The sequence below is a fragment of the Indicator indicator genome, chromosome Z (genome assembly GCF_027791375.1).
Source record: "Indicator indicator isolate 239-I01 chromosome Z, UM_Iind_1.1, whole genome shotgun sequence".
In the NCBI taxonomy this organism is placed as follows: Eukaryota; Metazoa; Chordata; class Aves; order Piciformes; family Indicatoridae; genus Indicator; species Indicator indicator.
This window is the reverse complement of record NC_072053.1, coordinates 62,244,532-62,256,663: the sequence shown is the minus strand read 5'-3', so window position 1 is coordinate 62,256,663 and position 12,132 is coordinate 62,244,532. Positions and strand designations below refer to the sequence as shown.

The 12,132-nt window shown below is 40.5% G+C and overlaps 1 protein-coding gene across 1 annotated transcript in view; it reads right to left on the bottom strand.

Moving 5' to 3' along the window:
* Positions 1 to 7,652, bottom strand: part of SLCO4C1 (solute carrier organic anion transporter family member 4C1) — a 35,473-nt gene extending 27,821 nt beyond the window's left edge. The window contains exons 1-2 of the mRNA XM_054398025.1: positions 7,448 to 7,652; positions 2,253 to 2,516 (exon numbers count right to left, since the gene is read on the bottom strand). Coding sequence (XP_054254000.1) covers positions 2,253 to 2,516; positions 7,448 to 7,652 — 469 coding nt within the window. The remainder of the gene's footprint in view (positions 1 to 2,252; positions 2,517 to 7,447) is intronic.
* Between the last annotated feature and the right edge of the window lie 4,480 nt (positions 7,653 to 12,132).

Here is a 12,132-nt window from a genome sequence, read left to right as displayed (position 1 = left end):
GGAAAAAACAAAACAAAACAAAACACCCAAGTTTGCTGTGGCTAAAACGTTTTGTAAATAAGTAGCCCATTGGTTAACTACTCTTTCAATATGAAATGGCTAAACTATTTCTGAAGTGGTGTCAGTATTTCCAATGGGATACCTTTGTGGAGTAGAATCTGCATATACTCAGAATAAAAGTAAATTAATCTCAGTGTAAAACAGTGAGTTTCAGGATGCCTGTAAACCTCATACTGGAAGCTAAATGCATTTTATATTTCAGACTTGATCTATTAATTAACCTGACAGCCATATTAAATGTTGCACTGGTCTTTACTGTGAAGTTGTCCTGCACGTAAAAACTTACTGTACTTACACATAACAGATAAACATTATCAAGTAACCAACTATGAATAGTTCAAAAGTAAATTAGGTGATAGATTTGAACACAAAAGAGTTTACTCCAAATATACTAAAATCTCTATAAGCCATTAATTCAAACATATAAGCAACAGGGAAGATTTTTGGATGTGGTGCTATTAAATTCTGCAACTAAGTATATAGATGCTTCATCAGCATTAGAACTAACTAACCTAGATATTCTATAAAACCATTTACTGTGGTTTACATACCTATTAAACAATGCCATTGCACAGCACCCACAGATTTACATTGAACATGCCATAGTGCAGACATTATCTGCACTTTGTAGTCCTTCATCTTTGCATTTTGACTAAATCAGCTCAAGTCTTTCAATCTGCTCACAACAGTTACAACATAGGTACCTGCACTACAGCAGGCAAAACAGCCTGAATGCAGTCCGCTTATGGTACCAGGTTACAGGAGATGAAAGCACATGATACACTCAGTTTTCACTACAGCTTTTAGATTTCAAATGTCCAAACATGCTGCCTAATAATGTATCAAAACTTTCAGCATCTTTAATGGCAGACAAAGTGGCAGATGTTTGGTGAAAGAGTAACAGATTATTTGAGATGTTAACCAAAATTGGTAGGAGAGGCAGAGATCAGTTGCAATAGTTGACCATCGCCCTTTACACTCCCACTCTGTCAGTATCTTGTTTCAATTAAAAAAATGCCAAAAGAACCCACTACAATCAGGTTGGAACTTTTTTATTCCCCTTCAAATTAAGTTCAGCTTTCTCTCCCCAGTATTGAAGTAGTGAGGCAATACTGAAACTGTAGAGAAAAGAGACTGTTAGAGAGCCAGAACCAAGTCAGCTGTTGCCCTTTTACCAAGGGGTAATGAGTAATCATACCCTCATAGCTTCCAAACACTGAAAAGTTTTTTCTTTTGGCCTTACTCTTCTAAAACTTCAATTAACTTCTGCCTCAGATTCTCATTTATTAGATGGGAAACAATAAGTTAAAGTTATTTAACTAATGGTAGATATCTGGATAGCTCATGCAGCTCATGCAATGTGATTAATGCTTTAATCTGAGAATCAACAACTGGAAGATTGAGAACCTTGCACTCGATTGCTTAAAAGCTACTGCTGTTTACAGTAAAGAGTAACTGAAGGCATAAATGTGATTAAACACTGCAATAACAATTAAGAGAATCCCAAGAGATTACATCATCCTCCTCTAAGTGTATCTGGATGTTTCTTGATTAGTTACAGGTGTGCCATTAAGTTGAGATGCAAACAGTTGGCATTATGCATACTGCACTTAGTCCTGTTTTACAAGGAAAGATATCTGATCGGAGAGCTAGCTACACCCATGATTTCAATACAGCTTTAGTCAATATAGTTCACTACTGCTTGTTATTTGTTTTTCAAAGAAAACCACAAGTTTTAATCAACATTTTAGAACTTAGTGAAACTTGTTAATGAATTACTCAAGATGCCTTCAGTAGTAAAAAAACCAAACCCGCATCATGCAGTCATATTTCAACAGGATGGTAAATCTAACACCTTTCCTTCAAGATTTATTCCACATCGCTGACCTAACTTACATTGCTATTCACAAAGAAATGCTTAAAGGTTTTTTTACTCAAAGTGAATTTTAATTTTATTCAAATATTTGGACACAAACTGACACTCAGATCCCTTCTGTATAAAAAATTCACTGCACAAAGCTTTTGAACGTACATTGTAAAAAACAAATAAATTTTATATTCACTATTAGACATAACCTGTTTTAGGAGTCTGAAAGAAGTTAACTATGTTTTACTAAATTAAGAGTTGTACTGAGTCTCTGCAGATATAGTTTTTTTTCTTAATAATTTTCAAAACATAAGGATAAGCTTACCTTCAAGTTTAGTTCCATATTGGTATTTTCCACTACTGAAGTGTGGTAAAGAAAATACAAGTGAGCCCAATCCTAGCATAAATGCTGAGAAAGCAAGCCATTGTGGTTTGTGCCCTCTTTCTCCAAAGAAAGACACAAACAATGACAATATACAAAAAGCAACATCATAGCTTGCAGAGATTAAGCCAGTTCTTGAACTGTTTAACTCATAACGCTTCTCAATTGTTGAAATACTAATATTAATCAAGCCATTTACCACAATACCTGGAAAAAAAAAAGAAAGAAATTAATATATATTTACAAAGCTACATTTTAAAGCTATTTGCTTACTTTAGAATGCTTTTATATAGTGAATTTATACAGTGCCAACTCAAGCAAGTAAATCTGCACAGGTTGTATTCGATTTTGTTCTCTCCTGTGGGCATTAAGATTCAACAGCCAAATATTAAGTCAGTGAAATACCATACCTCGAATTCTGTTCCTCTGTTAAAGTTCCAGATTCAGTTTGTAACATATACATTTCAAATAGAATACCTTACAGTGTCATAAGATACTGTACAAATTAAAAGGATTAGTCAGGGTTATGACTTCCATTAGTATACAAGCTATGATTAAAGCAAATTCAGGAAATTTCTTTCAAATAATGATTGTCAAAGAAATACGTCCTTCCTGCCATCACAAAGGAAAGATGCAAGGCTTTTGAAGAGACATTTTCCCCCTATAATAATTTTTTTGGAAGTGTAAAGCTATTTAAAAACACATTGCAACCATTTCAGCATAACTGAGGTGATCTACTTTAATTCAGAAAGAGTTTGTCCTCTGAATATTTAAGTTCCCTGAAAGAAGTTATCAGAAAACCTGCAGAAAAGGCCTCACACAAGCTGCCAAACTTGTGAACTCCAAAACGTTAATCCAAAAGTAGAAGCAAGCTGCAATTTCTTGTACATGCTTATAGACACCACCTATTTTTTTTAAAGTGTTGTTTGTAGATACTAACTTAAATCTCGCATCTTGCCTCATACTCTGTATGTGAAACACCAAGTAGTTTCAACTCACAGAAGTTTACTTTTAATAGACCCCAAACCAGGATTCTTTCAGTGAGATGAATAGCTGTACTTCATAAGTGTCATAAGATAACTTCTCTGTTGTCTAATTAAATTGTGCCTACAATAAAGTATACACCCTGGGAAAAAAGTTAGGAAGTCTCAGACTCACAGTTACAAACAAGATTAAGAGATCTGTAACCTCACAGATGACTGAGGAGCATCTCTCACAACAAAGGCCTTACAGTTAATCTTCCTCTTTCTAAAATTCAAATATGATTCTTTACTATCATTCCAGGAACAGAACAGATGACTGGGGACAGCAATGGATTTAAGTTAATTTTCTACAAGCATAGCACCTTTCAGAAATACTACTACACAGGCTGAACTTCAGATTTACCTGCCTAGAATGTTGTCTACATATTTTTTAAAAGTTTACCTAAATCTGTGACCAATAAGCTGTTGTCTTATTGGTACAATCCTCATCATAATTAAACACTTCAGCTTTCTATAAGGAGGCAGCTCTTAATTACCTAATACCCTACTATGGCTTCTTTATTATGGAGGTCAATTTCACCTGCCATTCTGACCACCTGTCCAGGGTTCTGCTTTGTGCATTTTGCCTTTCTTCTCTCAGTTCTCATTCCTATCCCACCTTGAGGCCACATGGTGCTTTATGGTTGCTTAGGTCTAAACAATGATACAACCACACTTAAATTCACATGGGATTAATACAAGCATTCAGGTGCTCATCCACTGCCATCATTTATACATTTGGCAGCTTCTTTCTTTTCTTTTTAAGGAGCGTTGACCAAAGAATGATAGCATGAGGAACAAACGAGCAAGTTCCTCCCACTTGCCAGCACTTCATGACTTACTAAGGCCTTAAAACATTCACATTTAGTAGGTCTACTACATCACAAGTTGATTACAGAAGACATTGTCTTTTACCTATACTTTAAGCTGTCACCTTTAATTTACACGCTAACTTTATTGCATAATTAGATTTCATCTGTAAAAATGTACATGTGATGCATGGCAGCATGACTTCTCTAATGTCATCATCTGGTGATTAATTACTGAAGTTTTGCCAGGAAAGATGGAATGCGGCTGATACTAACTTGATCTGAAAAACAAATTGTAGAATCACCCAGGTTGGAAGTGACCTCCAAAGGTCACTTAGTTCAACCCCCTCTGCAGTAAAAAGGGGCATCCTCAACTAGATCAGGTCGCCCAGAGCCCTGTCAAGCCTCACCTTTAGTATCTCCAGGGAAGGGGCCTCAACCACCTCTCTGGGCAACCTGTTCCAGTGCTCAATTACCCTCATTATACAGAACTTTTTCCTAACATCTAATCTAAATCTACTCTTCTCTAATTTCAAACCATTGCCTGTCATCCTATTACTACATACTTTCATAAACAGTCCCTCTCCAGCCTTCTTGCAGGCCCCCTTCAGGTACTGGAAGGCCATGATTAGGTCTTCCCAGAGCCTTCTCTTCTCCAGGCTGAACAACCCCAGCTCCCTCAGCCTGTCCTTGCAGCAGAGTGCTCCAGCCCCCTGATCATTTTCATGGCTCTCCTCTGGACCCATTCCATCAGGTCCATTTCCTTCCCACAGGGATCTATCAATACTGAAATAATAGTATAGAAATTATTTTTTTAACTATTCTCATCCAAAACTTTCTAACCTGTCACAGTTACAGGATTCGTTACAATGTGAACTGACCCACAAAATCCAGATTAATCATAAAACAACTCAACTTCATTTCTTCTCGAGTATTCTTAATTCATACATTCAAAACAAAACAAAACAAATATGCTGCACAGTTGTTTTAACTACGATGGCTTTAAAGCTGTGGTTTGCAGACTTCCAGTTAAAAAGTCTTTCTAGTAACAAATCTAATCAAAGTCTAAAATATTAGGGTTAAAGTTTTCTGACAGATTGGACCGGAGCATTCTCAAACTCTTCTGGGTTTCGTTTAATAGACTTATCATTGACATGAATAATAGCATGTCTTGTACTTAAACTAGTGAAATAACTTCTACCTTGTTTGCTACTGTAGCTAAGAACTGCAGCATACCTGGTTGTTGTATTACAAGACTCAATTATACATTTATGCAACTATAAGTGCCATAGAGAAAGTAGGTATTACGCAGAGCAAGATTACACGTCTCAAGAAGTTTCTTTTATTCTGGAAATACAGGTTTCACATGTACTTGAAACACAAACAGCCAGAAATTAAGAGTAAAGTTTCACCTGGAATTTTCTGAAAGCTGAAATACGGCATACCAGGTGATTACGAAAACCATAACCGTTTTTTCTAGGGCAACTAGAACATAATGAGAGCTGGGTAAGTGGCATAACCAACAGCCAGAGTATCCTAAAGAGATTCTTATGAATCATTCTTAACTATCTTAAGAATGTTAATGACTGGGATCCTATCCACAGTACTAATAAGAAATTTAAATAATACTAGATTTATTATTTAGCTGAGCAAATTATCATATCAGCACAGTTTTTAAGAAATAAGAAATACTGTCATAGTAAATTAGAAGAGTTGGAAATACTGAAGACATTTTGTCTAGTGTAATATAATCTGAAAGTGTTACAATCAGCGCATTTTTGGTTGCCTATACATATTCTTAAGCTACAAAAATAGGCATGCATCATCTAAAAATCTACTGTTCAGCTGCCACTGAAATCTGCCATGTAGGAAGTTTTTTCATTTGTTTTTCTTTTTACTGTGTTAAAAGAAAAATTTGAGAGAACAGCAAGACAACTACAACAAAAAACACCTCCTGGTCCTACCAGCTGTAGCTTGATTTTTCAAACATAAGGAAGGAACTGCTGGCTCTGTTGTCTAGATACTTCTTTGCTAATACAACAGATGTGTGAAAAGAACATTCTCAACAGGTTGGAATTAGAAAGACCTCGTAACAACAGATACTGAGAAGCACTGTTTCTCCTAAAGATTTTCTACGCAACACAACTAGCAGGCAGATCCTTCTATGTTTTAAGGAGAACCTTCTGCTCAGTTCTCCTCAGAGTATCCTGGTTACCTCAGTGTGGTTCCAGGCAGGAATGCAGCCATCCACGTCTTTGGCACAGACTGCCCACTCTTTTAGTAATGAATCTTCTCATACATCTCCCACCACCTCTCTACAGAAATCTTACTCTTCATGAGCAATAAGAATGAGCTCTAATGACTCACAATTTTCAGGAAAGATAGTTTTCTTTTCTAGGTAGTCCAATAAAGTTGAAGGGTTGTGAACATTAATACAAAAGCTCCATTTGATGGACAAATATCTAAGATTTCCGAGTCTCAAGTCTGTGCATTTTGTACACTAATGCTTCCTTCCTCAGCCATTATTACTACTTCTGAAGGCTTATCAATGTACTAACATTTTTTTTTTTACAGAAACCAAAAATATGGACAAGATCTGAAGGTAAACTGCTGAAATTATGGGCAAGCTGAACTTCAGGTGACCCCCAAGCTTATCTTAAGCCATTAGCTAAGTGTTAGGAAGACAGCTACCCTAGGATCCACAGAACAAAACTACATTTGTTTAAAGTCATCTTAATTACGCGAAGTCCCATCCAACCATGCCAAGGTACCTTTTTAACTGGCAGGTAGGTGGAAAAGTATGTCCTAGGACACTACAGTTTTATTTATATCATGTATTCCCTGGCTCCAATGTTTTGACTTCCGTGGTGCATATGGCACATTATTACCTTGTGATCAACGGCCATGCAGCACAGAAAAGAGCATAAAATACAGACCTCAAGGGATCATGGACTCAGCAGCAGACAAAAGGTAGTTGAGAAAAGGAGGAGGAACACAGTGAAGTACAGAGAATAATACTGTATAAGCAACTTCTCCATCGAGGGCACTAGGGTACTTCCTTCCCCTAGTGAGGCCACTAGTTACTCCTCAGCAACAGCACCCTACTTGGGCAGCTGGAGGAACCCTGACTGCCCGTATACACCACCCAAACCACCACCACACTTCCCCAGACTGGCTTTTTGATCCAGGATGGGGAGCCAAATGTGCCCAGAGCAACAGACCTGTAAAGGCTGGGGCCTAGGAAAAGTGGAGAGCAGGACAGCTAGCAAGCCTGTGGCTCTGGAAAAGGTGGCAGGGTCAGGTTTACCTTGGAAGATAGCCAGGAAGCTGTAAGCAGCCAGATAGCCCTCTGGGTTGTTGCAGAGCTGCAGAGCCTTAGGGGTACAGCGGCCCCATCCGCAGGGCCCCTCCTCAGTGACGTTGGCATCTACCTCGGCTGGGCTAACCTGGCGCTGGCGGCTACTGTCAGGGCTGGGTGGCTCAAACACCGGGTTCTCGATACCACCATTCATGGCGCTGCGAAACCACTACCCGTCACCGGCTACAACCAACAACTAGGGAAACCCGCCTCTAAGTACTGTAAAGGCGGGGCAGCCCCGAGGGAGGCAGGTGGCCCTGCTTCGCTCCCTCCTTCTAAGGAAGGCTGTCTTCCCCGGCTTCCCCGCTCCGCTCCACCTCACCCGCCCCAGCCGCCCCGCCCCGCCCGACCCGGGGGAGGCTGTGTCCTGTGGATCCAGCCTTCTGACTAGGAGGATGCAGTGATCGTTGCGAGTACCTCACTGCCCCAGCCCCCACTCCCCGCTCCCCATCCCTCGGCGACTCGGTGAAACGGCCTCCAACCACGCCGGAGGTTGAGGTGACCTTCCTCTCTCTGCCGGCCGGAGAAGTCTACAACGGCGCTTCAAGCTCCCTCAGGGAAGGTCTTCCCAGCACCCGGAGCCTTAATATCTAGCCTTAATACTAGCGATTAACGTTAGCGTCGGGCAGATCAGCCTGGGGTGCGGCAATGCCTAGGGTGTGTTTTGTTTCAGCTTCAGGCCTCCAGATCAAGCTCTGCTATAAACTTCTAGTTAGCGGCTGGTGAGAGTGTACAAGGCGGAACCACACACGGGAGGCATAGGAGGTAAAGAGGTGGAGGTCATCAGATGTGGGCAGCAGGTACTTTAGCAGCAGCAGCAAAACTGGCACATCAATTTTATCTAGCAACATTTACTCTGAGAAGGAAAAAAAAAAAGTCATCATGAATGTTTCTTTGGAGAAACCAAGAAATTCAAAATGTTCTTTGTAAGTGCTGGGAAAAGTGAAAGATATTTTAGCAAAGATAGTACTTTCCCACTTGAGGCAAGTCAGTTAGCATGTGACCCACTTAGATGTGGATATCCATCTAAAAAAAAGCCCCATCAACAACAACCACCAAAAAAAACCCCAAACCAAAACAAACAAAAAGAAATCTGGACATTTGCAAATGCTGTCATTTGGAAATATAATTCCCCTCCTGCACCACAGAAAGATTCCACCAACAGGAGCTGCTGGTCATTGAACAAGTCAGTTTAGTTGCAGACATCAACCATGAGAATTTGTCAAGTGTGTACAAGGAAATACAAAGGGTTTTTTGTATACATTTCATCTGCACAAGAACAACTAGGAAGGGGTCCAGGGATGATTTAGCCTTCACCACTGGTGTTAATCTGTGGGGAGTACAGAAGAATCCTTCCCCTGACAAGAGTCTAAAATGTTTTAGAGACAAGTGAAGTAAGATTGAAACTGGGAATGTCATCAGTGGCTTTGCTTTAACAGCATTCTTGTGTATTCCCAATTATCCTTTCTTCCCCTGGTGTCACAGCTTTTCAGACAGAAGCACCCATTTTCAAGAATTCATTTGCAGGACAGAAACTACATGGACATAACCTTCTGCAAAGAAAAACCCAAGTAAATTAGAAAAGAACTGGAGATCCACCACTAGCTTCTGTGGCAGTTGGGCCTTTCCCACCCTCCACTTCCTAGGCACTGACCCACTCACAGCTAGCACTGACCTTCATAAGCCCACAGCTGCTCCCCAGTGAAGTGTTCCATTGCTAGGCACTGACAAACCCCTTTACTACACTCTTATGAGACCCCTCTGGAGTACTGTGTCCAGCTCTGGACCCACCAATACAAAAGGACATGGAACTCTTTGGGTGGATCCAGAGGAGGGCCACAAAGATTGTTAGAGAGTTAGAGCATTTCTGTGAAGTAAGACAGAGATTTGTTCTTGTTCAGCCTGAAGAAAAGGAAGTTCCAGGGAGATCTTGTTACAGCCTTCCAGTATTTAAAGAGAGTCTATAAGGAAGATGGGAAAAGTTTAGCAGAGTTTTGCAGTGGGGCAGTGTCTAATGGTTCTAAACAGGTTGCCCTGAAAGTAGTCGAAGCCTCATCTCTGAAAACATTCAAGATCAGCTAGGATGGGACTCTGAGTAACCTTGGGTAGTTGGAAGATGGCCCTGCTCACTGCAGGGTGGTTGGATTAGATGACCTTTAAAGGTTCTTTTCAAGCCAGAGTATTCTATGATTCTATGTGTCAGATATTAAATTCCTCCACAACTATTTCTGCTACTTTGGCACTATGAATAAAATCTTTCTTCTCTGCTGCTGCCCTCTATTTCTACTGCTACATTTTTTCCTCATAATTTTCTGTTAACTTGCCCTAGATCAGAATTCACCCTTTTCTTTTTTTCTTTTTTTCCCCAGTGAAGAAAAGACCTGGTTCTTTAATTCCATTTAATTCCATTGAAGTCCTGATTTTGTATTTCTTTTGGAAACAATGCAAAATGAGAACTTTGATTGTCTTTGTGTAGTTTTCTAGTCATTGATGCAAAAATGATCTGGTTTTGTTTCTTTTTGAATACATTCCTTTGAAAATGAACAAAGCAAGCCTACAGCTGAGTATACTTCTCCTGCAGGATCTGAACTAGCTCAAGTTATCTCAAAGTATCCTACAATACCTACAGCTATCCCCATAATTTGTTATACTGTTTAACAAATATACCTCAATGTGAAAATTCAAAGCATCTGTTTTCACCGATATGCTGTTATCTTTTACTTCTAACCATACTTTGCCTATTTTCTCTACCTCTCTACCTCTACTTCACGTTAGCCAATTTCTTACCACAATCCTTCATTTTTCGTATAGTAGGTTGCATAGATCATTTTCTACCCTTGGAAACTAATGAGTAGATGAAAAAAGAGCTAATTATTTCAGGTTTAGAAAATTTGTTGTGTTTCAAGGGATGGATCAATCAATAAGACATTCTTTGGAATTCAAATGGTCAAGATTACATGGGTTTTGTAGCAGTTCTGCAAAACATGTGCCACACAGTGTATGAACAGGGCTTTCTTTCAGCTAGATATTTCTATCTTGAGGGCATATACGAACTCCAAATTACTGCAATATTATTCCATGAATGTAGGTAAAAGTGCTTAAGGAATACTAAACAGTATCCCGTTTCAGAGGATGTGAAGGGACAATGTCCACAATATTGATAATAAAAGCCTGTATGCTTCTCACCTTGGCTGCAGTGACCATGAAGCAATAGAATTTAAGATCCTCAGGGCAACTAGGAGGACGAATCCCAAGCTTACAGCTCTGGACTTTAGGCATGCAGACTTTGATTGCTTCAGGGATCTGCTAGCAAAGTATGATGGGACAAAGCCCTAGAGGGAAGAGGGGCCCAGAACAGCTGGTCAGTATTTAAGGATCACCTTCTCTGTGCCCGGAAGCAAAGCACACCAACAATGAGGAAGACAGGAAAGAATGCTAGGAGACTGCCTGGAAGAGCAAGGAGCTCCTGGACACACTGTCACACACATACACAAACTCTACAAGGAGTGGAAGAAAGGACAGCTAGAATGGGGAGCATATAAGGAAGCTGCCCGAGGAGCAAGAGACCTGGTGTGAAAAGCTGAAGCTCAGTTAGAATTAAATCTAGCAAAGGAGATCAAGGGGAACAGTAAAAATTTCTGTAGGTATATCAATGGTAAAAAGAACACTAGGGAAGGTGTGGGCCCCCTCAGAAAGGAAACAGGGGAGCTGATGACAAATGGCATGGAGAAGGCTGAGGTTCTCAATGACTTCTTAAGCTCAGTCTTCACTGTGAGGGGTTCCAACCACACTCCTGGAATAATGGAAGGTAACGGCAGGGACTGGAAGAAGGAAGTGCCCATTGTAAGTCAAGATCAGGTTTGTGCCCATCTGAAGAACCTGAGATTGTACAAGTCCATGGGACCCGATGGGATAAACCCACAGGTGCTGAGGAAACTGACAGATGAGGTTGCTAAACCACTCTCTATTATATTCCAAAAGGGGAAACACAACTCCCATTTTCAAAAAGGGAAAGAAGGATGACCCAGGGAACTATAGACCAGTCAGTCTCACCTCTGTGCCCAGTAAGATCATGGAGCAGATCCTCCTGGAGGTACTGCTGAGGCAGAAGAATAGCAAAGAGGTGATTGGGGACAATCAGCACAGCTTCACCAAAGGCAATTCCTGCCTGACAAACCTGGTGGCCTTCTATGACAAGGTCACAACAGTAATAGATGAAGGTCGAGCAACTGACGTCATTTACCTGGACCTGAGCAAAGCCTTCGACATTGTCCCACACCACATCCTGGTCTCCAAGCTGGTAAAGTCTGGGTTTGATGGATGGACCATTCAGTGGATAAAGAACTGGCTTGATAGCCACACCCAAAGAGTGGCTGTCAATGGGTCCATGTCCAAGTGGAGACCAGTGACAAGTGGAGTCCCTCAGGGATCAGTCCTAGGACCAGTTCTGTTCAACATCTTTGTTGGTGACATGGACAGTGGCATTGAGTGCCCCCTCAGCAAGTTCGACAATGACACCAAGCTGTGTGGTGCAGCAGACACACTGGAGGGAAGGGATGGCATCCAGAGGGACCTTAACAGGCTGGAGAGTTGGGCCCAAGCCAACCTCATGAAGTTGAACAAGATCGAGTGCA